This window comes from Panthera leo, chromosome C1, assembly GCF_018350215.1.
Source record: "Panthera leo isolate Ple1 chromosome C1, P.leo_Ple1_pat1.1, whole genome shotgun sequence".
Classification (NCBI taxonomy): Eukaryota; Metazoa; Chordata; class Mammalia; order Carnivora; family Felidae; genus Panthera; species Panthera leo.
Window position 1 is genome coordinate 182,699,369 of NC_056686.1, and position 27,968 is coordinate 182,727,336.

Sequence of the window (27,968 nt, forward strand, 5' to 3'; positions counted from 1 at the left end):
ATTAATAGCATAATTTCATTTTATTTTTTATTTTTTTTCTTAAGTTTATTTATTTTGAGAGACAGAGAACACCTACGCACGTGTGCACAAACAGGGAAGGGGCAGAGAGAGAGAGAGAGAGGGAGAGAATCCCAAGAAGGCTTCATGCTGTCAGCACAGAGCCGCATGCAGGGCTCAAACCCATGAGATCATGGCCTCAGCTGAAAAAAAAGAGTTGGATGCTTAACCAACTGAGCCACCCAGGCATTCCTATTTATTTATTTTTGAAGTAAACTCGGGGCACCTGGGTGGCTCAGTAGGCTGAGCGTCCAACTTCAGCTTAGTTCATGATCTCATGGTTTGTGGGTTCGGGCCCTGTATTGGAATCTGTCCTGACAACTTGGAGCCTGGAGCCTGCTTCAGATTCTATGTCTCCCTCTCTCTCTGCCCCTTCCCTGCTCTCTCTCTCTCAAAAGGAAATAAACATTAAGAAATAATAAATAAATAAAGTAAACTCTACCCTTAACGTGGGGCTTAAATTCACAACTCTGAGATCCAGAGTCACATGCTCTACCAACTGAGCCAGCCAGGTGCCCCTGCAAATATTAGAGATTAGTGTCATTGAGAAAATAAAGGTAGGAAGTGCTGCTAAATACATGAAAGACATTAGGTGACCTATTGAAAAGAGGAAAGGATAATAGTCTGTTGTGACTGGTCTCTTCTGATCATATTTTCTCTTCCTCAAAGTTTAGGGATTACTGTGTTAATTACCTATTGCTGCATAACAAATCATCACAAATTTACTGGCTTAATACAACAATAAACATCTCACATAGTATTCATAGGTCAGAAATTTGGGAGCATCTTATTTGGGTGGCCCTAGTTGGTGGGGGGTATCTCTGCCATCATCCAAAGACTTGTCTGGGCCTCGAGGCTATTCTTCCAAGATGGTTGGTTCACTCTAGCAAGTTGATGCCTGATTTTGGTGGGAACCTCAGTTCTGCACCAGGACCCTTCATAAGGCTACTTAACTGCTTCACACATGGCAGCTTTCTCACACTGGGCAGGTGAGTTAAGAGAGCAAAGCAGAAGCCACAATGTCTTTTATGAACTAACATCAGAAGTCACACATCATTTTCACAGTATCTTATTATACAGGCCAGCCCAATTTAGTATGAAAGAGATCCACACAAAAATGTACATACCAGGGAGGCACCTGGCTGGCTCCATTGGGAGAGCATGTAACTCTTGATCTCAGGGTCATGAGTTAAGAGTTACACATTGGATATAGAGATTATTAAAAAAAATAAACAACAAAAAGTGTACAGGGGTGCCCGGGTGGCTCAGTTGGTTAAGTGTCCCACTCCTAATTTCAGCTCAGGTCATGATCTCACAGTTCACGGGTTCGAGCCCCACATTGGGGTCTGGGCTGACATTGCGGAGCCTGCTTGGGATTCTCTCTCTCCCTCTCTCACCCCCTCTCCCACTTGCACTGGCTCTGTCTCTCAAAATAAATAAAGTTTGGGGTGCCTGGGAGGCTCAGTTGGTTAAGCAACAGACTTGATTTTGTTCAGGTCATGATCTCATGGTCGTGGGATCGAGCCCCACATCAGGCTCCACACTGAGAGTGGAGCCAGCTTGCGATTCTCTCCCTCTCTCTGTCCCTCCCCACTTGTGAGCTGTCTCTTTCAAAATAAATCAACAAACTTGAAAAAATAAAAATAAAGTTTACCTATTAAAAGCGTACATAAGGGATTTAATAATCATTGGGGGGCTATCTTGGCAGCTGGCTACCACAATCGCCAATTTGATCAAATATCCTAGAATTCTAGAGAGAAAAGTGAAGTGCCATAGGAGTTTGATATCTTATTCATCTGTAGTCAAAGTGTCTAAGTTTGAACTGTTTTTAATACATTGAAAAATTTATAGAGGTGCCTGGGTGGCTCAGTCGGTTAAGCATCCAACTTCGGCTCAGGTCACGATCTCACAGTTTGTGAGTTCAAGCCCTGCAGTGGGCTCTGTGCCGACAGCTCAGAGCCTGGAGCCTGCTTCCGATTCTGTATATCCCTCTCTCTGCCCTTCCTCTGCTCGCACTCTGTCTCTCTCTTTCCAAAAATAAACATAAAAAAAGAAAGAAAAATGTATAAGACCATATGTAGGCACTAATTTGTTCAACTATGAACATATAACCCCATGTTTCTCTGCTGCTTCATCTTTGCTTGGCCTGGAATGAAATCTGCATGCTTTAATACCCATGCTTTAGGGTACATTTTGACTACTTCATGCATCATTCAGTGTGTCAGCTTTGCTCTTAGGCTGGCTTCCTTCAAGTCAACGTGGTAGGTGCAGTCCTAAACTTGGCAATATTCATGGGAAGAAAAAAAGGGACCATCTCAACCATCTCTTTTGGTATCTCCTCAAGAAGAAACCTTTCCCCAAAGTCCTCCATCAGATATCCTTTTATATCTCTTAAGGCTAAAATTGAGTCAGATGCTTACCCTTTAACTAAACATTGGCTTAGGCCAATAGGGACTTAAATGTCAGCTAGAGGTGGGTTTACCTTTCTCTAGTCATATGGGAAGAGATGGATACTGAGCAAGATCAAACTATGTTTTGCAAAGAACATGTGTGAAGAAGAATGGTCAGCAAGCAACAGACTTCAGACATTTTGCTTTGTAGTAATCTACATATCACCTTTCCCCATTCATTTTTAAGCTCTTTGAGGAAAGTAGCTTATACATCTTATTCATGTTTCTCAGCATTTGCTCAAGAGAATTTCATACAGGTTAGATATTTTTGAAATTGCTCATGATACTTTGGATTTCTAAAATATTTTCTTTTAAAACTTTAATAAAAGTCAAGGAATATTTACTATTTTTTTTAAGATTGTATTTTTAAGTCATCTCTACACCCAACGTGGGGTTTGAACTCACAACCTTGAGATCAAGGGTCACATGCTCTACCAACTGAGCCAGCCAGGTGCTCCATGAATATTTACTTTTATACTTGCTTTCATCATCTATGAGGTAGAGAGAAAGAACTGCTGTGTACTATTTTCAGTACAAATAAGGAAATGTCTCTCTTAGGGAAGAAACAGTTTGGGTGCCACTTACCCTAGATTCTTATTTGATAGTTCAAAGTCTTATAGTCAACAGGCAAGAGAATCTCGATTTTCTGAATCCCAGCCCCATCTTTTCCATTTTATCTTAAAAAAGATTGTTCCTGGGGCACCTGGTTTGTTCAGTTGGTTAAGCATCTGACTTCAGCTCAGGTCATGATCTCCCGGTTCATTAGTTCAAGCCCCAGGTCAGGCTCTGTACAGACTGCTCAGAGCCTGGAGTCTGGTTCAGATTCTGTGTCTCCCTCTCTCTCTGCCCCTCCCCTGCTCACACTGTCTCTCTCTCAAAAATAAATAAATGTTAAAAAAAAAATAAAAAAACAAAAGACTATTCCTCCTTTAACTGAAATATTCAAGTAACCCAGTATTACATGTTATTGCTATTACTGATCATGCTCTCTTTTCTTCTTCTTCCCTCCCTTCCCCCACCCACCAAAACAACACTGTTTAGATATGTGGTTTTGTTTGGAGGTCATAATCTGCAGAGTGATGAAGAAATAAATGTGAAGGTTATGAGCTAGAAACATTTCAAACCTAAAGAACAAGGTTCTTCCTGTAAACAAGGCCAGAGTTGACATCATAATGCAACTTTACTGGATTTTTCAGAGATGAAAGCCTATTCTGTTCCTGAATTTAATTCTACTTATTCACTTTTTCTCTTGTTTTTTTCAGATGAGCTGAAACAATATAACAAATCTGGACTTAAGAGAACATTACGATGAGCCCCTTCAATTGTAGGTAACTGTTATTTACAATTCAGGGACATAACCACACAATCTGGGAAATTTTAACTTTAATCCTTGGAGTAAGTGAGGTAGAGTTGTTTAAAGATTTATAGTCCTACCTAGCACTCTGCTCTCCCCAGATCCACCCCATGTCTTTATTTGGGAGGCAACAATTTGGGTGCCACTTGTCCAAGATTCTCACTGTATTTAGTAAGAGAACTGGTGATTGCACGTCTTTCTCCACTGCTACACTCTAAGCAATTCATGGTTAAAGACTGGGCCTTTTCATACTTGTACCTCAGTGCTGAACACATCGTGGGGCTTAATAAATATTTGTTGAATGAATAAATCTTTTGATATCCTAGGAAGTAGTGATGGAATTACGTTCCTTGTTCTGGAAAAGTTACCAGTCTATACATCTTTCAAAATGAATGAATCTTAAAGACAAACCAACTTCCTACTCTCAGGCCCCTTTGAGCCAAGTTCAAGTCACTGCTAATTACTCAGCTTTGCTCCTACTCAACTTAACCAACCTCTCTTACACTCTTCCATTTTTGGAGGCTGTGACATAGTTCTCCTCTCAGCATTCCTGATACACTTTTAAGTGTATTTGATGGGATATCTGATGTTTTATTCTCTTGAAAATCACCCTAGCATATGCAGTTTTCACCCTTTGAGCTGGCTTTCTATCTGGTATCCTATGGCCCCCCTCAACCCAGATCAAAGATTTAACGTTTCTAAACAGGAAACAAAAGTTTGCCAAAACTGCCATGATTTCATAACGTAAGAGAACACTTAAAACTTGCAACAAAGGAAATTTAGAATCCTGTAAAGATGTACAACTCCCACCATCTGTCAAAGGGCATCATTTCCTCCTCCTGCTTCTGACTTGCAAAAACTACGAGTTAATTTTGTGTACCAGATGTCCATTTTCAGATAATTAGTGTCTCAGTCTTTTATCTACACAAATTTGTCATTGAAAAGGTCCTTGGCTTTGAAGTCAGAGGATGGCGGAAATACCATTTGACAATCTAAGCCCTAGTCTTATTTCAGATTGGGTCGGTTTCATGCGGGGGTCTGTGGAATTTTCCGACTGCTGGCCTGTTTTTCCACTTCGCTTGTCTATGAGGATTTCGGGACACAATTATGCTTCTCTGGGTATCTGCTAGGACAAAGGTTTACTGAAACGGTCACCGTTGTGCAAGCTCTATCCGTTGAGTGTAACTAACCTAAACCCAGGGAGATGCAGCAATGTGTTACGCTCTTGCTCACTCCGAAGCGGGCTTCGGTGGGGGCCTGCGGACTTTCCCAAAGCCAGTCCTCGTCCTCGCTGCCATGTTTGTCCCTTCCTCCACGCCGCGACTGGTGAGTCGTCGGCTGTTCCTTCTCTTGTGTCCCTCCCTCCGCCAGCTGTTCCTTTCCGGTACTCTTTTCCGTCCTCCCGCCCTGCTCCGCGCGGGCCACGGCTGATCCTTCAGTTGCCGCCCCTCCCTGGCGCCCGGACCTAGAGCTCCGCTCCACCCCGTCCCGCCCCCCGACTCCCCCCGCCCGCCCCGGCGCAGGCAGCCTTCCCTTACATCCGGGTACCGACTCCAGCCGCCTAGACTTTGGCACTATGGTCATGGCGGAGGGGACGGCAGTGCTGAGGCGGAACAGGCCGGGCACCAAGGCGCAGGTACCATCTCTGCACCTTTTCTGCGTGGGGACTCTCGGTGGCGAGCCGCGCCGCACCTGGAAGCTGGCCGCCCCCGAAAGAAGATTGGGCCGGGGCGGTAAGCTGGCGGGCAGGGGGCACCCGTGCCCGGCCTGCTCTTCCGGAGCCGCAACCCCTGGGTCTGGCTGAGGCGGCGGACGCTCGCGAGGCCTGCGGAGCCCTGACTTGAGGGTGGGCCAGAGGGGCTGGGTGCGAGCCTCGGGCGGTGACCGCCGGGACCCCGGTGTGCGAGCCCGTCGGCAGCGACTACTCGTTCTCGTCTCTCCCCTGAATTCTGACTATCGTCCGAGGGGCGCGGCCGGCCAGGTGGAGACCCTGGGGTTTTGGGAGGGTCGGTGCCGCCACGGCGGGGGGGGGGGGGGGGGTGTAAACAGCCAACCTTGTTCTGGCTTCCGGTTCCTACCTGGCTTGTGACGTGCCTGCCCGGCTTCTGCCTGCCAGCTTGTCTAGCCGGATCCTGGTGGCGATTATCCTCCTGCGGTTTGCCTTTGACCATTTCTCGCTGCAGCTTTTCTCTGGCCCAACAAGTTTCATCATCAGGTTGCTCTTGTTAGATGTCATTCCTTGTTATTACATGTGAGGCATAGTTTGGGAATAAACTGGTAATAGTTTTATCAACTTTTAGTAGGCAGTATCTGGGGTGAGTTTGTGTTCATTTAGGTATTGGTTCTGGGGGATTTTCAAAAGGCGGATGCCTCACATTCTAAGAAAATATTCACATAGACATTTAGATTTGATGTGCTTAATCCACCAGCTGTTGAACAGGTGCTCTAAAATCAGAAGAGATGTGTTAAAATGTAATTTTAAAGAAAAAGTGATATAAGTGGGGAAAACAAACTGGAAAAAAACATGGAGCTCTGACCATATGCCAGAGAAAATATTTTAATATACTGCACAGAATTTTGGAAAAGAAGTCCTTTCAAAGTATCTTTTATATCCAGACACTTACCAGATCCATGTTTCAGACAGGGAAACTGAAGCCCAGAGAATTGACTGCATTTGCTCAAGGTTACATAGTCTCTGGCTCATTGGTGACCTTGTTTATTCATCAAGTTGCTTTTAGTACTGAATTTTGGAGAGTTTAGTTTAAAAGTCTTACTATAGAGTCACATTTAGCTGTCAGTTACTTTTGGCAGTTTTGTGGACATATCACTGGGAATTTACATATTGTATATGGTTTCTTTAATTATTTTTTTAGTGTTTATTTTTGAGAGAGAGAGTGAGCGAGCGCATAAAAGAGGGGAGGGGGAGAGGAGCAGAGAGAGGGAGACACAGAATCCAGTGGGCTCCAGGCTGTCAGCTGTCAGCACAGAGCCTGACTTGGGGTTCAAACTCATGAACTGTGAGATCATGACCTGAGCTGAAGCCAGATGCTTAACCGACTGAGCCACCCAGCACCCCAATATTATATATGGTTGCTTTTTACTTTTTCCAGACTTTCTTTATAAATGCTCTTTGTCTCAGAAACTTTTACCTCATATTCTGTAGGAACACTGTTTCTGATTCTTCTCTTAAGTGATCAGCTTTTATATTTTTATATTGAGGTGGACTCGTGTTCTCATATTCTGAGAAGCGCCATCCATTTTTATTTACTCAGTTCTTAATTTTGAAAGGTTAGAAAGAATATATTTTAAGTTAATATTGTAACATCTTTCCTATGTTATGAGTAAGTAACATACAAGAATTCTCCTTTGCTTTTTTCCCCACATTGTCATAGATCAAGGTTGTTAAATAAAATATCACAGAAAAGGTAAGGATTAAAAAAAGAAGACTGCTTAAGCAGCATTCTTTCCTATTTCTTATCTGTCACATTGATTTCCTTCAGTGGAATAGATCTATTCTAAATTATTTATTTAGAACTATAATAGAGTAGGTGAGGTGTCTTTCTACTTATTTTTTTCCTAGTTTTTTTTTTTTTTTTTTAATTGGTTAGATTGGGATATAGGCACATAGTTGGTTTTCAGTAAATGTTTATTTCATGAAATGCATGAGAATGTTCATTAAGCCAATTTTTGGTTCCTTTTGTAAGTGTTTAACAGTGTTTGACAGTTATGATGAGACAAAACATTTGGTTACCAGCTAACACTTTTATATCTTTTCTGTATATTCCTATATGTGTGTTTTAATATTTTTAAAACAAAATATTTTACAAACTACCTTAATTTTTTTAAAGGGAAGAATAGTCAAAGCATATTGATGGAAAACATTTTCAGTATAAATTGCATAGAAAGAATTTTAAAAAACTACATGCTATCTAGGAAAAAAACACCGTGGAACAATTTCTAGAAAGTTATTTTTATTTCTTGATCTACCTATTAAATAACATGAGAGCATATTAAATAACATTAAATAATATGAGAGAAAGAGCAAGTGAACTCAAGCAGAGGAGGGGCAGAGAGAGAGACAGAGGAAGAGAGAGAATCCCAAGCAGGTTCCGAGCTGTGAGTGCAGAGCTCAGCAAAGGGCTCAATTTCAGGAACCATGGGGTCATGACCTGGCCCCAAATCAAGAGTGGAATGCATAATTGACTGAGCTACCCAGGTGCCCCTCCTGACATATTAAAGTAAGTTAGTTCATTTTCATTCATATAGGGCAACTATAAAAAAATGTGAAAAGTTTAAGACACTTAAGGTATACCTATCATCTACTCTCATAACTAAGACGTTACTAATATAGATAAATCCCTCTTTATCACACTCTTCTGTCTTCTACTCACTTCTTCCAACCAAATGATAGTGATTATCATTGCTTTGCTGCATACTTTTACTATGTATGCATTGTCTCCAGAAGTATGCTTTGCACTTTCTTAAATTTTTATTCATGTGGTATCGTACACTGAATTTGTCATTTGCTCCAGCTTTTGCTTAAAGTGTTTGGAGACTTACCCATGTTGATTGATACAGGGTTATAGATCACTGGTTCATTACTCCTGTTTCCCTCAGTTTTACCCCAGAGACATTTATCAAGCAACTACTATATGTTGTGCTGCCTGCTAAGGATACATAGGTAGACTTTGCTGAAAAAAATCAGTCAGATGGGAAGATTCTTAAATACTTAGGGGAATGTCTGTGAACTGGACTATTTATAGAGAATTTCAGAACTGGTATAAGGTGATCCACAAAAGTACCAATTGCCCTTAATGGAGACTGGTTGACTACTTTTTAGCAGAGCTCATATTTTGATTTAGAAATTTAAAACACCGTTTGGAATTGGAATAATAATTTATAATGTCTGTCTAAAATAGTACTTGTGGACAATAACTACTACTAGCACCACCACCACTGCCACCACCGTCACAAACTATTCTCTTTAGGTAAAAACTGAATCAGTGCTTGGAGATTTTTTTTCAACTTAACTTTTTGAGAGATATTTAACCACCATAAACAAAAAAGTGATAGATTTATCTCCTCAGGTAATCCATGAAAAGTTTAGGGATTTATGGTTGAAAATTTTAACTTGTAGTTCAGTTAAATAAAATCTTGGTGTTCATTTTAAAGTTCCTTTGACTTACTCACTAATAACCATGTTGTTTATAGTATGAGAGCTTTCTTCTCCAGTATGACTTTATTGAGAATTAAAGTTAATGAAAATAATGTTGCCTCTTTGTAACTTTGTATGTGCTTTAACCATGAATTTTTTTTTTTATAGGATTTCTATAATTGGCCTGATGAATCCTTTGATGAAATGGACAGTACGCTAGCTGTTCAGCAGGTAATAACAATAGTTTTTTGCAACTCCAGTAACCTGAGCATTTTGCCTCCCTTGGAGTAGTTAAATATTCCTATGTCTTTTAGCATAAGTCAGAATCCATGGAAATAACAGGATGCCTATTTAAAACTTTTATCAGTCTTTCATTTTGTTTTAAGATGGCATAGTAAGCTATACTGAAGCTTAAGTACATTTTAATATCTATTAATATGTGCCAAATTAGGGTACCAAATTTTACTTTAGAGTGAATTTAATTCAAAGTTAATTGAATGCTAAATTAGAATAACATGATTAAGTAGGAAGAAAGAGCATACGTGGTTACTGAAACTTGAGAACATGTATCTAAACTTACATTTTTAAAAATTATTTTGAAGTTTATTTTGAGAGAGAATATAAGTGCAAGTAGGAGAGGGGCAGAGAGGTGGGGTAGGGGGGAGAGAGAGAGAACGAGAACCCCAAGCAGGCTTGATGCTGTCAGTGTAGAGCCCTACTGTGAGATCACGACCTGAGCCAGAATCACAAGTTGGATGCCTAACAGACTGAGCCACCCAGGCGCCCCTAAATTTACATTTAAATTTTAGTTGCCATTAGCTCTTAATGTTTGTGCTCTCTAATACATTTGAGGGCTAAGATGCCTCCTTTTAGGTTATTGCCACTATTAAGTAGTTCACTAAGGCAGTGATTATCAAGGAGATGGACTTCTGTAACTTGTGTGGGTTGAAAAGCCCCTCAGGGGACTCTTAAACGTTCTTATTGAGAATCACCCTACATTGGGTTTTAAAAAAATGTAATAGTTCTTCCAAAATGAGTAAAATCTAGAATCTAGGAAAGAAATACTTGCTATAGCCAATTATTAAAAGTTGCTTTAAGAGGTTAACAAAAAGATGAGTAAAATTGGACTAGGAATTGGTTAACTAACCAGTTGGACTAGTAAGTTGGATTTGGCATTGGTTAACTAACATTTTTTCTTAAGTTTATTTATTTATTTTGGGAGAGAGCACGTGTGCCAGCAAGGGAGGGGCAGAGACGGGGGTAGAGAGAGAATCCCAAGCAGGCTCCACACTGTCAGCACAGAGCCTGATGTAAAGCTCAAACTCACAACTCAAAGTGAAATCCTGACCTGAGCCGAAGTCAAGAGTCAAGTATAAGTGAAGAGTCAGATGCTTAACCAACTGAGCCACCCAGGGGCCCTGGTTAACTAACATATTTAAAGGAAAAATATGTAATAAAGAGAGGCTTGGCTTTATCTTGATAGTGAGATAATAGAAGTAGAAGCTGTTTGGATTTATTGTGTTATTTGAAGATTCTGGGAAATCAAACAGGAATACAGTTGAATTCTTTGAGCATAAAAACCAATTCATGATATTAACAGAAATACTAAAAACCTTTTGAATGGACTCAGTATAATATTTAGCACAGGAAATGGAAGAGTATTCATGAATGAATGGCTTTATTTGTTCATCGCCTGTAAAGAATGTATTGTTCAATCAGCAGATATTTATTGGGCAATGAGACAGGCCTTGTGGAAGACACAGAAATATAAACCTAGAGTTCTATGCCTGGAAATTGGGAAAAATTACAGGAAAAGTGTGTGGATATTTCTCCCTTAAAAAATTTTTTTTAAGTTTATTATTTATTTTTGAGAGACAGAAAGAGTGAGCCAGGGAGGGGTAAGAGAGTGAGAGAGAGAATCCCAAGCAGGCTCTGCACTGTCAGCATGGAACCCAGTGTGGGGCTTGAACTGTGAGATCATGACCTGAGCCATCTCCCTTTAAAAGTAGAGGTTGTGTGCTGCTACTTTGTTGAATTTATTAGTTGGAACTTTTTGTGTGTGCGTGTAATCTTTAGGTACATATTGAGAACATGTCATCTGTAAACAATTTGACTTCTTCTTTTCTAATCTGGTTGCCTTTTATTTCTTTTTCTTACCTAATTGCTCTGGCCAAAACTGCTAATACTCCTTTGAATAGAAGTGGCAAAAGTAGTCATCTTGTTCTTGATCTTAAGAGGAAAGCTTTCAGTCTTTCACATTGAGTATGAGGTGCACTGTGGGTTTTTCATACGTGACCTTGATTATGTTGAGTTATTATGTTACTGGTTTCCTTCTGTTTGTAGTTTGTTGACTGTTTTTGACCTAAAAAGGTGTTGAATTTTGTCAAATATACCAATTCAGATGAACATGTGATTTTTCCCCCTTCATTTTGTTAATGAGGCATATATATCAGTTTTTGTATCTTGAACCATCCTTGCATTCTAGAAATAAATCCCCCTTGATAATGATCTATAATTCTCTTAATTTGCTGTTGAATTTGGCCTGCCAGGATTTTTTGTGTCAGTATTCATGAGGGATATTGGTTTCTAGTTTTCCTCACGTGTCTTTGTTTGACTTTGGTGTCAGGCAATGCTGACATCATAGAATGAGTTAGGAAGTATTCCCTCCTCTTTGATTTTTTTAGAAGAGTTTGAAGAGGATTGGTGTTCTTTATTTTTTTTTTGTTATTATTTTTTAATCTATCTTTATTTTTAGAGAGAAGGAGAGAGTGCAAGCAGGGGAGGGGCAGGGAGAGAGGGGGACAGAGGATCTGAAGCAGGCTCTGCTGACAGCAGAGAGCCCGATGTGAGCCTCAAACTCATGAACCATGAGATCATGACCTGAGCAGAAGTTGGATACTTAACTGACTGAGCCATCCAGGCATCCCAGGATTGGTATTCTTGAAATGTTTGGTAAAATTCACCACTGAAGCCATTGGGTCTTTTCTTTGGTTGCACAACATTGTGAATGTAATTAATGCCACTGAACTGTACACTTAAAAATGGTTTAAATGGCTATCCTCATTGAATGGTCTTGGCACACTTGTCAAAAATTATGTGACTATATATGTAAGGATTATTTCTTTGGGCTCATTCAGTTCCATTGGTCTGTATGTCTATCCTTATACCAATACTACATTGTTTTGATTACTGTAGCTTTGTAGTAAGTTTTGAAATTGGGGAGTGTTGAGTTCCACATGCTTCCCAACTGAGCCTGCCAGACACCCTGTTTTTTTTATTAATACTGAACCACCTTTCATTCCTTGCAGCTTCCTCTTGATTGATGTTTGTATGGTATATCTTTTTCCATCCTTTTACTTTTAATCTACCTATATTTGAAGTAAGTTTCTTGTAGACGGTGTATAGTTGGGTTATCTTTTCTTCTTTTTTTTTGTGTGTGTGTGTGAGTGTGTGTCTTTTAATGGGTGTATTTAGGCCATTTAATATTAATTTAGTCACTGGTAGATATGTTTACATTTAGGTCTACCATCTAGGTTGTTTCCTCTGGGTTTTTTGTTGTTGTTGTTCGTTTCCTCTTTTCTGCCTTTTTACAGATTGAACATTTTTAGTGTTCTATTTTAATTCTAATTTTGTCTGTCTCTTTATGTAATATATTTTTTTAAGTTTATTTATTTTGAGAGAGAGGGAGAGAGAGAATCCCAGGCAGGCTCCATGCTCAGCACAGAGTCTGCTGCAGGGCTTGGTCCCTTGACCACAAGATCACGAGTCAGACACCCAACCAACTGAGCCACCCAGGTGCCTCTGTATAATATATTTGAAATATATAATGTAGAAACTATCATCTTATGGATCCCATTATCCCTTTATGCTTTTCCTGTCAATATTACATTTATATACATTGGAAACCCCATTAGTCAATGTTATATTTTTGCTGTCATCTGCCAAAACATATTTCAAAGAACTCAGGAGGAGAATGGCCTATTATAATTATACCCAGATATTTATAATTTCTGTTTTTCTTGATTCTAACTTTTCTTCTGGTGTTATATTTTCCCCCTTCTGTCTAAAGAACTTCCTTTAGCAATTCTTTTAGAGTGATCTGCTGGCTAGAAATTATCTTTTGTTTTCTTTCATCTGAAAATGTCTTTATCTTCATTCCTGAAGGGTATTTTTGTTAGATATAGAATTCTGGGTTGATAGTTCTTTCTTTCAGCACTTTGAACATGTTGTGTCCGTTCCTTCTGTCTGTGGTTTCTGATGAGAAAGTGGCAGTTTTTAAAATATTTTGTAGGTCATGTGTCTTTTTTCACTGGCTTATCTTTAGTTTTTGGCAGCTTCATTATGTGTCTAAGCATGGATTTCTTTGAGGTTTTTATTTGTTGTTCACTCTGCTTTTCTCTATTGTGGTAAATATATTTACCATTTTGCCATCTTTAAGTGTACTTTTTTAAAAAATTTATTTATTTTATTTATATTTTTGCCCCCAGCATGGGGCTCGAATTCATGACCCTGAGATCTACCGATTGAGCCAGCTTAAGTGTATAGCTTACACTATAAAGGGGCCCTTTAAGTGTGTAGCTCTGTGGCATTAAATATATCCACATTATTGTGAATCATTATAGCCTCTATCTGCAGAAATTTTTTATCTTTAACAGCTGAAACTCTGTGTCCATTAAACAATAACAACTTTCCACTACTCCCTTCCCCCAGTTCACTCATCTTCTTGAATTGAGATTTTCACATATTCTTTGTATACCGAGTAATTTTGGATTGTATTCTGGACATTTTGAATATTATGTTGAGACTTTGGTCTTATTTAATCCCATGGAGAATGTTATTTTTGTTTTAGCAGGTATCTGACCTCGTTAGATACAGGTTGCCAGTTCCAGTGTTTGTTCAGATTTCAAATCTTTGTACTCCTCCTTGAATCTGTTCTGTGTGTACCAATCTGTGGTCAGCCTGGGTGGAGGTATATCTGTTAGTTCATTTCTCAAAGTCTGTCATATGCTAATTATGATCAGATCAATGTATGTGGGCATGCACAGACTAGGATTGAGCCCAGGAGTTCATAAACACCTTATGGGGTCACATTTCTGAATTTTGCTCTCTTTAATATCTCTCTGATACATTCTGGTTCCCTGGGGCCCACCTTTTTGATCTTCCAACCAGAAACCACTTACTAGAATTGTGCTGCAGTTGTGGGAAGACAAAGAGAGAAAAAGAAATAGAGTTTGATCCACCACCAAATGGAGAGGACAATTTCTCTTCCTGAGAATTTTGTCTCTTGAATTTTTCTGTTGCCAGCTGCTTTTGCTGCCATTGTGGAATTGTCTTAGGCATAGGCTGTGAAAGTGGAGAAAAAGCAGAGGGCAAAAAGCCAGCAGCTTTCTTTCATTCTTTTTGAGCTTTTAGGAGTACCATTTTCCACTCCTTGAGCCAGAACTATGTAGTTTCTCCTGGATCTTTTAGCACCAACAGAGCTCATTTTTTGGGTTGCATCCTATATTGAGTTTAGGCCAGGGGATACCAGAGGGGAAAAGAAGCATCACAACTTCACTGCAAGTTCAGTGATACTTTGAATCTGGTGTTCTTTCCAGCTCTTCTTTTTGATATTTGTTCTTCAAAGATCTCAAATTGCTATACCATGCATTCTGTCCAGATTTTATAATTGTGTACGGTGGGAGAGAAAAGTTGATGTGTGTTTACTCCATCTTACCTAGAACTGGAAGCAATAAAATGCTTTTGAATGGTATTTTACTGTTCCCAAATGATTTCTAAAAACTGCTTTAGGAAAAATCTTCTGTAAAACACCATACTAGATCATTGTAATTCTTAATAATTACAGCCCACAGGAATAAATCACTGGAAGGATATGTTTGTGCCTTTTTCATAACAGAAGGAAGAATTTTATGTCCCCCCCCCCCTTTTTTTTTTTAAACTTAGTCCAGAAGTATGGTATAGTATATTCCTGTACTGAGGAGACTTGAAAGGCCTGGGAAGTAAGTATATACTGAGAGCATCTGAAATGCTAGTGAGCTTGATCAGATGACAGTATGAAGTAGAAGTGGTAATACCTTTAGAAGCTACCTGAAAAAATTCTTTTCAAGAAATGGTGGTAAGTTAGGATTTTAAAGTTCTTGGAAGCATAAAGAACACTCTTGTGAGGTTGTTTTCTGGATTTTTCTTTGGTAGAATTTCTTAAAGAGTACAGAGCTAGTTTCTTAAATCATAGTTGTATAATTTACTCAGCTTCAAAACCTCTCTCTCAGCGTTAAAATTCAGCAACAAAAGTTTTGTGTAGTTATGGTACTACTTTTCCATTTAACTGAATTACTAAATAACATAAAGATAATGTTGAAAATGTACTTAAGAATATTACAGCTTTTCATGATAGGGCCAATTCTTGCCTTTTTTCCCCATTTCATATTTGTGTATCTTGTGATGCACTTGAAAAATTAATCCAAATTTAGATTTATACCACATTATGTGTGACAGGGACAGGATAGAGAAACATTACAGTTGTAAATCTTTAGTTTTCAGAGGTTTTGAGAATGATAAAAATAATTTTTCAGAATGAACAGAAATTGCTAATAGTACTAATAACTCAGAAACAATATAAAAATTTCTGTAAGGTAAACATTATATTTAGGGAGCATTAGAACATTTCTTTTTCTTTTTTTTTTTAATTTAATTAATTAATTTTTTGGTTTTAAATCTCTTTTTTTTTTAAATTTATTGTCAAATTGGTTTCCATATAATACCTAGTGCTCATCCCAACAAGTGCCCTCCTCCCTGCCCATCACCCACTTTTCCCTCTCCCCCACTCCCCATCTACCCTTGGTTTGTTCTCAGTCCTTAAGAGTTTCTTATGGTTTGCCTCCCTCCCTCTCTGTAACTTTTTTTTTTCCCCTCCCCCTCCCCCATGGTCTTCTGTTAACGTTTCTCAAGATCCACATATGAGTGAAAACATATGGTATCTGTCTTTCTCTGCCTGGCTTATTTCACTTAGCATAATATCCTCCAGTTCCATCCACGTTGCTGCAAATGGCCAGATTTCATTCTTACTCATTGCCAAGTAGTATTCCATTGTATATAAAAACCACATCTTCTTTATCCATTTATCAGTTGATGGACATTTAGGCTCTTTCCATAATTTGGCTATTGTTGAAAGTGCTGTTGTAAACATTGGGGTACATGTGCCCCTATACATCAGCATTCCTGTATCCCTTGGGTAAATTCCTAGCAGTGCTATTGCTGGGTCATAGGGGAGATCTATTTTTAATTTTTTGAGGAAGCTCCACACTGTTTTCAAGAGCAGCTATACCAGTTTGCATTCCCACCAGCAGTGTAAGAGGGTTCCCGTTTCTTCACATCCTCACCAACATCTATGGTCTCCTGATTTGTTCATTTTAGCCACTCTGACTGGTGTGAGGTGATATCTCATTGTAGTTTTGATTTGTATTTCCCTGATGATGAGTGACATTGAGCATTTTTTCATGTGTCAGTTGGCCATCTGGATGTCTTCTTTGGAAAAGTGTCTATTCATGTCTTCTGCCCATTTCTTCACTGGATTATTTGTTTTTCGGGTGTGGAGTTTGGTGAGTTCTTTATAGATTTTGGATACTAGCCCGTTATCTGATATGTCATTTGCAAATATCTTTTCCCATTCTGACAGTTGCCTTTTAGTTTTGTTGATTGTTTTCCTTTGCAGTGCAGAAGCTTTTGATCTTGATGAGGTCCAAATAGTTCATTTTTGCTTTTAATTCCCTTGCCTTTGGAGGTGTGTCAAATAAGAAATTGCTGTGGCTGAGGTCAAAGAGGTTTTTTCCTGCTTTCTCCTCTAGGGTTTTGATAGTTTCCTGTCTCACATTCAGGTCCTTTATCCATTTTGAGTTTATTTTTGTGAATGGTGTAAGAAAGTGGTCTAATTTCATCCCTCTGCATGTTGCTGTCCAGTTCTCCCAGCACCATTTGTTAAAGAGACTGTCTTTTTTTCCACTGGATACTCTTTCCTGCTTTGTCAAAGATTAGTTGGCCATACTTTTGTGGGTCCAATTCTGGGGTCTATATTCCATTGGTTTATGTGTCTGTTTTTGTGCCAATACCATACTGTTTTGATGATTACAGCTTTGTAGTAGAGGCTAAAATCTGGGATTGTGATGCCTCACGTTTTGGTTTTTTTCTTCAATATTACTTTGGCTATGTGGGGTCTTTTGTGGTTCCATACAAATTTTAGGATTGTTTGTTCTAGCTATGAGAAGAATGCTGGTGCAATTTTGATTGGGATTGCATTGAATATGTAGATTTCTTTGGGTAGTATTGACTTTTTAACAATATTTATTCTTCCAATCCATGAGCATGGAATGTTTTTCCATTTCTTTGTACCTTCTTCAATTTCCTTCATAAACTTTCTGTAGTTTCCAGCATAGAGATCTTTTACATCTTTGGTTAGGTTTATTCTCAGGTATTTTCTTTTTTTTTTTTTTTTTTTAATATTTCTATTGAGAGAGAGAGAGAGAGAGAGTGAGTGCATGAGCAAGTGCAAGTGAGGAAGGGGCAGAGAGAGGGAGAGAGAGAGAATCCCAAGCAGGCTCTGCATTGTCAGCATAGAGCATAATGCAGGGCTCAGTCCCCTGAACCGTGAGATCATGACCTGAGCCAAAATCAAGAGTCAGACACTTAACGGACTGAGCCACCCATCCGCTACTAGGACATTTACTTTTCTTAGCTCATTTAAAAAAATTTTTTTTAATGTTTATTTATTTTAGAAGGAGAGAGAGGCAGAGTGTGATTGGGGGAGAGGCAGAGAGAGAGGGAGACACAGAATGTGAAGCAGGCTCCAGGCTCTGAGCTGTCAGCACAGAGCCCGACTTGGGGCTCAAACTCACAAACTGTGAGATCATGACCTGAGCCAAAGTCAGATGCTTAACCGACTGAGCCACCCAGGTGCCCCTTTCTTAGCTCATTTTAGATGATAGCTGTCTTTCTTTCCATAGAAGTATGGAGGACTCACATTTTTGCTTTCTTTCAGAGTTAAGGATTTCTTCTGTTCTCTCTCTTTTTTATTAAGTTTTATTTATTTTTGAGAGAAATGGAGAGCGTGTACACAGACATGGAAGGGGGAGGGGCAGAGAGCGAGAGGGGGAAGAGAGACTCACAAGCAGGATCCGTGTCAGCACAGAGCCCATATGGGGCCTGAACCCACAAACCGCGAGATCATGATCTGAGCCAAAATCAAGAGCTGGACACTCAACCGACTGAACCACGCAGGCGCCCCTGTTCTCTCTCTCTCTCTCTTTTTTTTTTAATTTTTAAATGTTTCTTTATATTAGAGAGAAACACTGGTGAGTAGGGGAGGGGCAGAGAGAGACAGAGACAGAATCTGAAGCAGGCTCCAGGCTCTGAGCTGTCAGCACAGCCTGTTGCAGGGTTTGAACTCACAAGCTGTGAGATCATGACCTGAGCAAAGTCGGACACTTAGCTGACTGAGCCACCCAGTCACCCCCCTAGGCGCCCCTGTTTTCTTAATTGTTTTACATGTATTATCATTAATAAAATCTAGATTCCCTGAAGATTGACAACTTGTACCTCTACTTATAAAAAATTGAATAATTTTGAGTAAATTCAGTTATAAACATGTGGTTAAAGACTTAGTATTCATTATGAGCCAGCTGTATTGCATAGAATATATTTTTGTGTGCCTAACTACCAAACTCTTTTGGGGATCACCAGAGAATACTAAAGAATCAGTCTCCACCCCATTTTTGGTAAATTTTTTCATCCCTAATCCCCCATGGTTTTAACATTTCAGGTAAGTAGTATCTTTATCCTTGACTTCAAGTAATGTAGTTTAGGAAAAGACAGTGAAAATTTGTTAAAAACCTCCTATGTGCCAGGTTCTAATACTAAAATTTAAAACAAAACTGAGTCTCTGTTTTTTGAGGGAGATATTAAAAAATAAATAAATGCTATTTATTGAATAAAAGCAAAGACGAGTGTGTTGGGGGGAAAGGGAATTTGGAAAGAATTGTATGGAATTTGAGGTGGCCGGTGGAAAAGGTAAAGAATTTGGTTCTGTCTATTTGCGAGAATCAATTTCATGCAGAACTTTGGAACTTGAGATGGGGTCAGAAAACCAGGGAGAGTAGTTTAAACAGGCATTAGAGAATCATTAAAATCTTTTGAGCAAGCTTTTGACAGAGTAATTTTCAAAGAAAGGTTGCCTGAAAATAGGCAAAATACATTGGCATAACAAGGCCTCGTAGTTATTTCTGTAATTAGGTATCTTAGTCTTATTTAGCCTGTTCAAATTTTAGATTATTTAAATCATAGATTGCATGAAACATTAAAAAGATCTGAAATTTTTATTTAATTTTAAAAATGAATGTCCATGCCTTTTTTTTAACTTAGCTTTTCTGCTAGTCATTTTTTGTTTTTTAAACACTTTATTGGATACCACATACCCTAAAATCACCCATTTAAAATATACATTCATGGTTTTTAGTATATTCACGGGGTTCTACACTATCACCACAGTTTAATTTTAGAACATCTTCACTCCCCACCAAAAGAAACCTCATTCACATTAGCAGTTATCTCCATTCTCCTCTGTCTCCCCTTCTTTCTCCAGTCCTGAACGACTATTTTTTGTCTCCATAGATGTGCTATTCTGGATAATGCATATTAATAGAATCATGCATTATGTACCACAGTTATATGGTTTACATTTTATGTCCTTATGAAAATCATAGTTTCACTTTTGATCCCACATCCAGTCCTGGTAAGTACCATATCTGCATTTATGTGATATATCTTACCCCAAAGGAGTTGAGTTGGAGAAGGTAAGGGTTACCTCCTATCTTCTGAATTACTTGATTTCCTGTTATGTGTATAACCTAAAAAAGTTGAAACATAGGAGCAATCATGGACTCAAAAATTAAATATATTTTAAGATTTACCATGTACTATAGTATGTTAATTAATTATGAGAACTTTTTTTATTATAGTATATTCAGCAGAACATAAGAGCAGATTGTTCCAATATTGACAAAATTCTTGAACCACCTGAAGGCCAAGATGAAGGTGTATGGAAATATGAACATTTAAGGTAAGTCTTTATAATATATCAAAATAGTAGTAGTATTTCTGTTAGTAAAAATAACCTTTAATGCTGATGATTATGAATCATAAATAAAAATCATTATGTAATTGCAGACTAAAAAGCTGAATTCTAAAGCTTTTGTGTTTTTGGTATTATAAAGTTTTTAACTTTGTTATTCACTGATTTTTTTTTTCTAATTTATGGATTTGGGCATTATCTTTTTACACAATTTTTCTTTTTTTTTTTTTTGGAAAAACTATTTAAAAAAATTTTTTTTAACATTTATTTATTTTTCAGAGACAGAGTGCAAGTAGGAGGTGGGGAAAAGAGAAAGGGAGACAGAATCCGAAGCAGGCTCCGGGCTCTGAGCTGTCAGCAGAGTCTGACGTGAGGCTCGAACTCACGAGCTGTGAGATCATGACCTGAGCCGAAGTCAGATGCTTAACTGACTGAGCCACCCAGGCGCCCATGAAAAACTATTTTTGAGAGAGAGAGAGATTGTGGGGGGGGGGGGGGGGGGGGGCGGAGAGAGAGAATCCCCAGTAGGCTCCACACTGTCAGCATGGAACCTGATGTGGGGCTCGAACTCCCGAACCATAAGATCATGACCTGAGCTGAAGTCGTATGCTTAACCAACTGAGCCACTCAGGCACCCCGCCCCCCTCCGCCCCCGGCCTTTTTAAGTAATCTCTATACCCAGTGTAGGGCTTAAATCCATGAACCCAAGATCAAGTTGGTAGCATTCTTACCACCTGAGCCATCCAGATGCCCCTACATAGTTTTTCTTAAACACAAATTATTCCTTAACCACAAATACATTGTTTCTATTTTTTCACTCATGATAAACTTTATTTCTCTACAAAGTTTATTTCACTATAAAGTAACACAAGATTCCAGTCTAAGCTTGGTGTCTGATGAGTTGCCTATTAACTACTGTGAACTGTGGTAAATAAAAATTAATTGTAATTCTGAAGGAGTTTGGGAACTTTTGATGATGCCCTTTGAATGAGAAAATTGAAGACTAGTGAATGACTAGTTAACAAGAATTAACTTTAAAAGCAGCTTAATCCTAGGGGTGCCTGGGTGGCTTAGTTGGTTAAGCATTCAACTCTTGATTTTGGCTCAGGTCATGATCTTGCAGTTTGTGAGAACGAGCCCTGAATCAAGCACCATGCTGACACTTGCTGTCAAAATAAATAAAAATTAAAAAATAAATAAAGGCAGCTTAATCCTGAAGTTACTAAGTTATTTCTTGAAGTTGCAAGCTTCTCTGTAAATGGGAGCTGAGATGAGCTGGTAGGTTAAATATAAAGAATGTAGCTAGAGATAGATGTTCATTAGGGTTTGTAACTTTTTATTTTTTTTTATTTATTTTTTTTTAAATTTTTTAACGTTTATTTATTTTTGAGACAGAGAGAGACAGAACGTGAACGGGGGAGGGTCAGAGAGAGAGAGGGAGACACAGAATCTGAAACAGGCTCCAGGCTCTGAGCCATCAGCACAGAGCCTGACGCGGGGCTTGAACTTACGAACTGCGAGATCATGACCTGAGCCGAAATCAGACGCTTAACCGACTGAGCCACCCAGGCGCCCCAGGGTTTGTAACTTTTTAAGTTAATTTTTAAATAATAAGTGAAATTGAAATAGGACTTTCCCTGCATAAATTAGACCACTTTTTTGTGATGAGTCCCACAAATTGTAGACTGGGCACTGTTTTTCAGTTTGGTTTGGTTTGATCTGGTGTGTTTTTGTTTTTGTTTTTTTTTTTTGCTACAGACTTGTTACATAGACATTGCTAAGACATAATATCTTGTCATAACAGTCCAGCAATTTCAGGATGCTAAGACTTCTTTGTACTCTGCTGATTTCTTAGACAAATCACTTGACTATTTGATCTAGTGTTTTTAGAGATTTTATTTTTAAGTAATTTCTGCACCCAATGTGGGGCTCGAACGCACAACCTTGAGATCAAGAGTCACATGCTCCAACAACTGAGCCAGCTGGGTTCCCCTGACATAGTTTTTTAAAAATACATCTCAGTGCATGATAATTGAAGGTATGAATATGTAGATATTTTCCCATTCTTATAAATCAAAATAGCACTTTAGATTCTCTGCTTTTTTTATTTTTTATTAAAAGATTTTTTTTTATTGTTTATTTATTTATGAGAGAGAGAGAGAGAGAGAGAGAGAGAGAGACAGTGTAAGCAGGGGAGGGGCAGAGAGAGGGAGTAACAGAATCTGAAGCAGGCTCCTGGCTCTGAACTGTCAGCACAGAGCCTGATGCGGGGCCTGAACTCATGAACCATGAGATCATGACCTGAGCCGAAGTCGGACATTTAACCAGCTGAGCCACCCAGGCACCCCTCTGTCTTATTTTAATCAGCTTTGAAAATAACTACTTACTTACCTGTTAGGATTAATGATGAAAATAAGTGGGGATTTTTTTTCACTACAAGCATAATCCTAACAAGTGAGGGCTGATTTTAGCATATAAGATTTTAATTTAAGATCTAGGAAAACCTTTTCCTCCATATTTAATTAGACTATAAAATATGCAGTATACAAAACTTATAAAATCCTTCTCATGCATATTCCATTTGTCCTGGTGCTGTTATTTTTAGGTTTTTTTTTTTTTTTCCCTGAATATTAGCCACTTTATTTTGGTTTCGTATTTATGTATTAAATATCACATATATATTCTGTTGTGTCTTCATCATAGTGTATATATCTTTATAGTTGACCAAGAAGAATTTCAAAAGTAGCTTTTTGAGTTTTTGCATGTACTTGATGTAATTGATTTGAGGCTTAATACTTGCTCTTATTGGTTAATATTGTTGATTATATTATGATGTTAATGGGACTTCATTCAAATCTCCCACTAGCCCATATGGAATCTTTGTAATTGGAAGAGATGCTCCTTCTTCTGAGTGGATGCAATCCTATGTATGATTTAAGAGATTAGAGCATAGGCTGGATTTCAGCTCTGGCTTGTCTCTTCAGCTGCACAACTATATGTTAGCCCTATATTGAATTAACTGGAAGCTGTTAGATTTGCACTGTGTGCCACAGATTGTACCCATAAACACTGCCAAATCAGTTAGCTTAGTTTTGCTGTTGGCCATACGTGAGTTAAAGTAGATGAGAAACTTATTTTTCACCACCTGTCTTTATTACCACTTAGTGGAAAACAACTTGAAAACTTGCATGCAGCCTATAGATACAGGGCAGTAGAGGGTGATGTGGTGATTCAGAAATAGTGTTATTTTTGTGATCTAAGAACTGCATAATTGTTAGGGATCTGGAAAGGAAATACATTTACAGAGAACTGAAAATTTGACTCCTTATTTGCTTTCTTCTATAGCTTTTCTTTCATATATGTGTGGGGTTTTTTGTTTTTTCCCTTTTGCGACTCTCCTTTATCTTCTAACTAAGTAGGTTTTAGTTTTGCATTTGTAGGGAACCACACTGTTCTCATTTGTTGGGGAAACATAATAGTGATTAATTAGGTAAGATTTTTAGAGGGGATGTGTTCAGTATTTTGACAGCTATTAAAGTAAGTTATCTTAGTGACATAGAGGATTGATGGTCTTTTCATATAAAATAACAAGTTTGTCTAAAAATGATCTCAATCTTACACAATTTCCTCTATTCTTCACTTATTAAAAAACATTTTGAACACTTACTATGTTCCAAGAATTGTTCTAGGCTTTATAATTCTGTTTGGCAGTTTTAGAAGAGTATCATGAAAAAATGCTACAATCTACTAAGTGACCAAAAAGCAAGATAAAAAATTGTGTATGATTTGGTCCCAATATAGTTTAATCTTTGCATAGAAAATCAAATTTGTATGTAAGTAATAATTAACTTTTGGGAGAGGTGGTAGAATTATGAAGGACCTTCTTATTGTACATTGTATATTTGATCATATTTAAAGTTTTCATAAGGAACATGTTGTTTGTAATCAGAACAAAGTTTGTAGAATATTCAGGTATTTAAAACATCTAGTTTTATGTTTGTATTCAGATAAATACACACATGATGTTTTACATAACTGGAATCTTACTGTAAATATAAATATATATCCTTTGTTTATGTATATACCAACATTTTGCTACTCTGCAATTGCTGATTATTTGGAATGTTTCAAAAAAAATTTATATTTTCTGTCAATGTCTTTATACATTTATCTGTATGCAATTCTGATTATTTTATTAGAATAGATTTCTAGGAGAATGACTTTGTAAATAAAAGTATATACTTCCTAAGCATTTTGGTAACTATTTCCAAATTCAGGAAAATTCTACTAATTTCCAGTGTATAATTATGATCAACTCACTGGAGGCTGATATTGAACATTATTAGGGTTGTTAGTTTTGGGTTTTGCATACTAATCTGTATGCCTTTGTACAAAATATGCCATGTAAATTCAGATGGTGTTGACAGTGGTGACGACAAAGGGAGGATGGTACTGATGGGATTCTGTTTTTACAGTTAGTATTCTGAAAATAATGTGGAGGATGGATAAGACTTTTCATTTATATATTTGCATTTTTAGGCAATTCTGTCTTGAACTAAATGGACTTGCTGTCAAACTTCAGGTAATATTTTCTTTAAGTTAAAGCTATTATTGAAAGTACTGATTTTTTCTGTTTTTATAACATTAGGTGCTCCCAAAGACTTACCCAACATTTCTAATTATTCTGTACTTTTACATGGGAGTGTAGTAACCCAAATGATAGACTTTTTCATTGTTTTACATATTAAGAAGTGTAACTATTTCTAACAGAGTGAGTGCCATCCAGATACATGTACTCAGATGACTGCAACTGAACAATGGATTTTTCTTTGTGCAGCTCATAAGACTCCAAAAGAGGTGAGACATTATGAAATAGAATGCCTAATAAAATCATCATAACCTAAATCTCTCCATGAGAGTGGTCAATAAATTTTTAGTGTTTTAGTTCACTGTTTATTTTGCTGTTTGGTTTAGAGTTCTTTGAGTTTATTGCCCCAGTGCTATTTTAGGATTTATGATTATCATTTTTCATAATTGGATAATATCATGGGCTAGAACTCACTTTATGATTCATTGCCTATTACAGAATAACATCTACCATATGATGCTGATAGCTACTGTATAATGGATGAGATATACATGTTTAGTTTTTTGGTTCAGTTATAATTTTTTTAATGTTTATTTATTTTGAGAGAGAGAGCGTGCACAGCAGGGAGGAGCAGAGAGAGAGAATCCCAAGTAGGTTCCATGCTGTCAGCACAGAGCCCAACGTAGGGCTCGGTCGCATGAACCATGAGATCATGATCTGAGCTGAAATTAAGAGTCTGGTGCTCAACTGACTGAGCCACCCAGGCGCCTCGTAATTTCTTTTGATAGGAATAACTGTTGGTGATTACAAGTTGATGAGTTATCTATTAAAGAAATGTTGTTTTTGGGCTTTTTAACTTTATAGGTCAGTATTTTTTACCTACTTTTTTTAATATTTCTTTTTTTTTTTTAAGTTTATTTATTTTGAGAGAAAGTGTGTATGAAAGTGGGGGAGGGGCAGAGAGAGAGGGAGAAAGAAAATCCCAAGCAGATTCCACACTGTCAGTACAGAGCTTGTCGTGGGGCTAGATCTCTCAAATCATAAGATCATGACCTGAGCCAAAACCAAGAGCCAGACACTTAACCGATAGAGCCACTCAGGCACCCCTTATATTTCTTACTATTTGTTTGAAACACACCATAATGATTTTCCTCTTCATAATTGGCCCTACATTGAAAAAGTTATTCATGTTGTTTTCTCCTCATTTAGTTTTTGTCATGGTGAGAGTATAGGAAGTAGCAATTGTTTATAGAACATTTTTAGTTATAAGTAATTCCTTTATATTATATAATATCCAGTACATATTCAGTTTTCCTTAGTTATTTCAAAAGTTGTAGCTAGTTTGTTTAAACTATGCCTTGCATTTTCCTTGCTCTGCATTCCTTTTAATCCATAGTACTTTTTTTTTTTTTTTGGATACTTAAACTCATTGAAAATAATTGGGGTTAGGCCAATTCTGCAGAATTATAGACTGTCAAATGATCATTTTATTGATAGACCTCTAAGGCTTAAAGACAAGTGACTTTCTGTTTGCAAAATTCACATCTGATGTTCTTTTATTTGAAAAGGCAAGTTCTGTGCTCGCTTCGGCAGCACATATACTAAAATTAGAAGAACGATACATACAGACTAGATTAGCATGGCCCCTGAGCAAGGATGACATGCAAATTCGTAAGCGTTCCATATTTTTAGAGCCTAAATGTCCATCAGCTGATGAATGGATAAAGAAATTGTGGTTTATATATACAATGGAATACTACTTGGCAATGAGAAAGGATGAAATATGGCCCTTTGTAGCAATGTGGATGGAACTGGAGAGTGTTATGCTAAGTGAAATAAGTCATAAAGAGAAAGACAGATACCATATGTTTTCACTCTTATGTAGATGGATCCTGAGAAACTTAACAGAAGACCATGGGGGAGAGGAAGGAGGAAAAAAAAAGTTAGAGGGAGGGAGCCAAACCATAAGAGACTGTTAAAAACTGAGAATAAACTGAGGTTTGTTGGGGGTGGGAGGGAGGGGAAAGTGGGTGATGGGCACTGAGGAGGACATCTGTTGGGATGAGCACTGGGTATTGTATGGAAACCAATTTGACAATAAATTTCATATTAAAAAAAAAAAAAATGAAAAGGCAAGTTCTCCAATATAAGAAGTATCTGGTATTTGTCTAAGCAAATAGACAAGTTGACTTACTGGATGACTTATTTGGATGACTAATTTCATTCAGGGTGTTAACTCTTTTTGTGTTAGTTAATTGAAGCAATATTAAGATTATCATTTTATATATGGGAAAATCCACATAGCAGTTTTATTGATAATTTATTGAAATTGGCTACATAGTATAGTGAATTATGTGATAATTGCAATTAGGAAACTGAATCAAGAAGGCTAGTTTCATTTTGGCAAATAGTAAAGATGCATTATTCTCACTTTAGAGTGGAAAAGATACCCAGTTTGTGATGTATTATGAGATTTATATGGACTGTCATTGTCATATTTGCTTTTTTTCTTGATTAGTAATAAATATAAGATAGGATGATTATCAGCATTAGGTCTTGTGAATGAGTCTTAGAATTGTAACATTGTTTGCTGAAGACCAGCTCCATTGAATTGTGTCAAGGGAGGATGAATGATGGTGGCATTTTCAAGTGGTAAGTTGTATGCAAAGGAATTTCTGTAAAAATACAAAAGAAAATCTTGAAAGGACACTTTATGAACTCTTAGAATAATTGTGTAGTCAGGAAATAATAGCAACTAACAAATTAGGAACTAAGAAAGTTGTTCTTACAGATGAAAAGAACAGGGAAGATTGTAAAGTAGAAGAGGCAGGGTGCTCAGCACCAATGGTGATTTTACTCAATGTTCTTGAGAATTAAAGAGTCATTGCAACAGATAGAGTTAATTGTACATAGTGACTGTAAGTGACAACTTGTTATCAACAACAACTTGTTATCATCTGCTAGCCCTTTCAGTCACATGCGGACTGCAGTAGCATTATAAATATATATTTGGCAAAATAGAATTTATAAAAGCCTGTGAACAAATTGCTTTTTATTTTGTAACCTTGTATATTTTGCTAACTTTTTGCTGTTACAAATGATACAAAATAGGATTAGTTAACTGAGAGTTAATTGGAGAGAGATGGAGGGAAGCAGCTAAAACAAGATAAAACCTTTCCCCCAAGTCCAAAAAAGTTTTTTTTTTTTCTTCCAGTAACCAATCAAAGATCTAAATTTATGCTGAT

At 37.7% G+C, this 27,968-nt stretch overlaps 2 protein-coding genes, 1 non-coding gene and 1 pseudogene across 6 annotated transcripts in view; 2 read left to right on the plus strand and 2 right to left on the minus strand.

Moving 5' to 3' along the window:
* Positions 1-27,968, plus strand: part of LOC122226452 (MOB-like protein phocein) — a 43,140-nt gene that overhangs the window by 9,400 nt on the left and 5,772 nt on the right. The window contains exons 1-5 of one of the 4 annotated variants that reach the window (XM_042949620.1): positions 3,678-3,835; positions 9,185-9,247; positions 20,023-20,123; positions 24,675-24,717; positions 24,906-24,992. In XM_042949620.1, coding sequence (XP_042805554.1) covers positions 9,221-9,247; positions 20,023-20,123; positions 24,675-24,717; positions 24,906-24,992 — 258 coding nt within the window. In that variant the 5' untranslated portion in view covers positions 3,678-3,835; positions 9,185-9,220. Of the gene's footprint in view, positions 1-3,677; positions 3,836-5,377; positions 5,498-5,916; positions 6,077-9,184; positions 9,248-20,022; positions 20,124-24,674; positions 24,718-24,905; positions 24,993-27,968 lie in introns of those variants that run through there. The other 3 variants (XM_042949618.1, XM_042949619.1, XM_042949621.1) reach the window with 3 other exon arrangements.
* Positions 2,888-2,960, minus strand: TRNAK-CUU. The gene has a single exon. It is a non-coding gene; the product is annotated as a tRNA-Lys (tRNA).
* The window catches only part of RFTN2 (raftlin family member 2), a 136,218-nt gene continuing 122,845 nt past the window's right edge, over positions 14,596-27,968 (minus strand). Inside the window, exon 11 of the mRNA XM_042949612.1 lies at positions 14,596-14,738. Within this exon, the coding sequence (XP_042805546.1) occupies positions 14,729-14,738 (10 nt within the window). The 3' untranslated portion in view covers positions 14,596-14,728. The remainder of the gene's footprint in view (positions 14,739-27,968) is intronic.
* LOC122228982 lies at positions 26,301-26,413 on the plus strand (annotated as a pseudogene).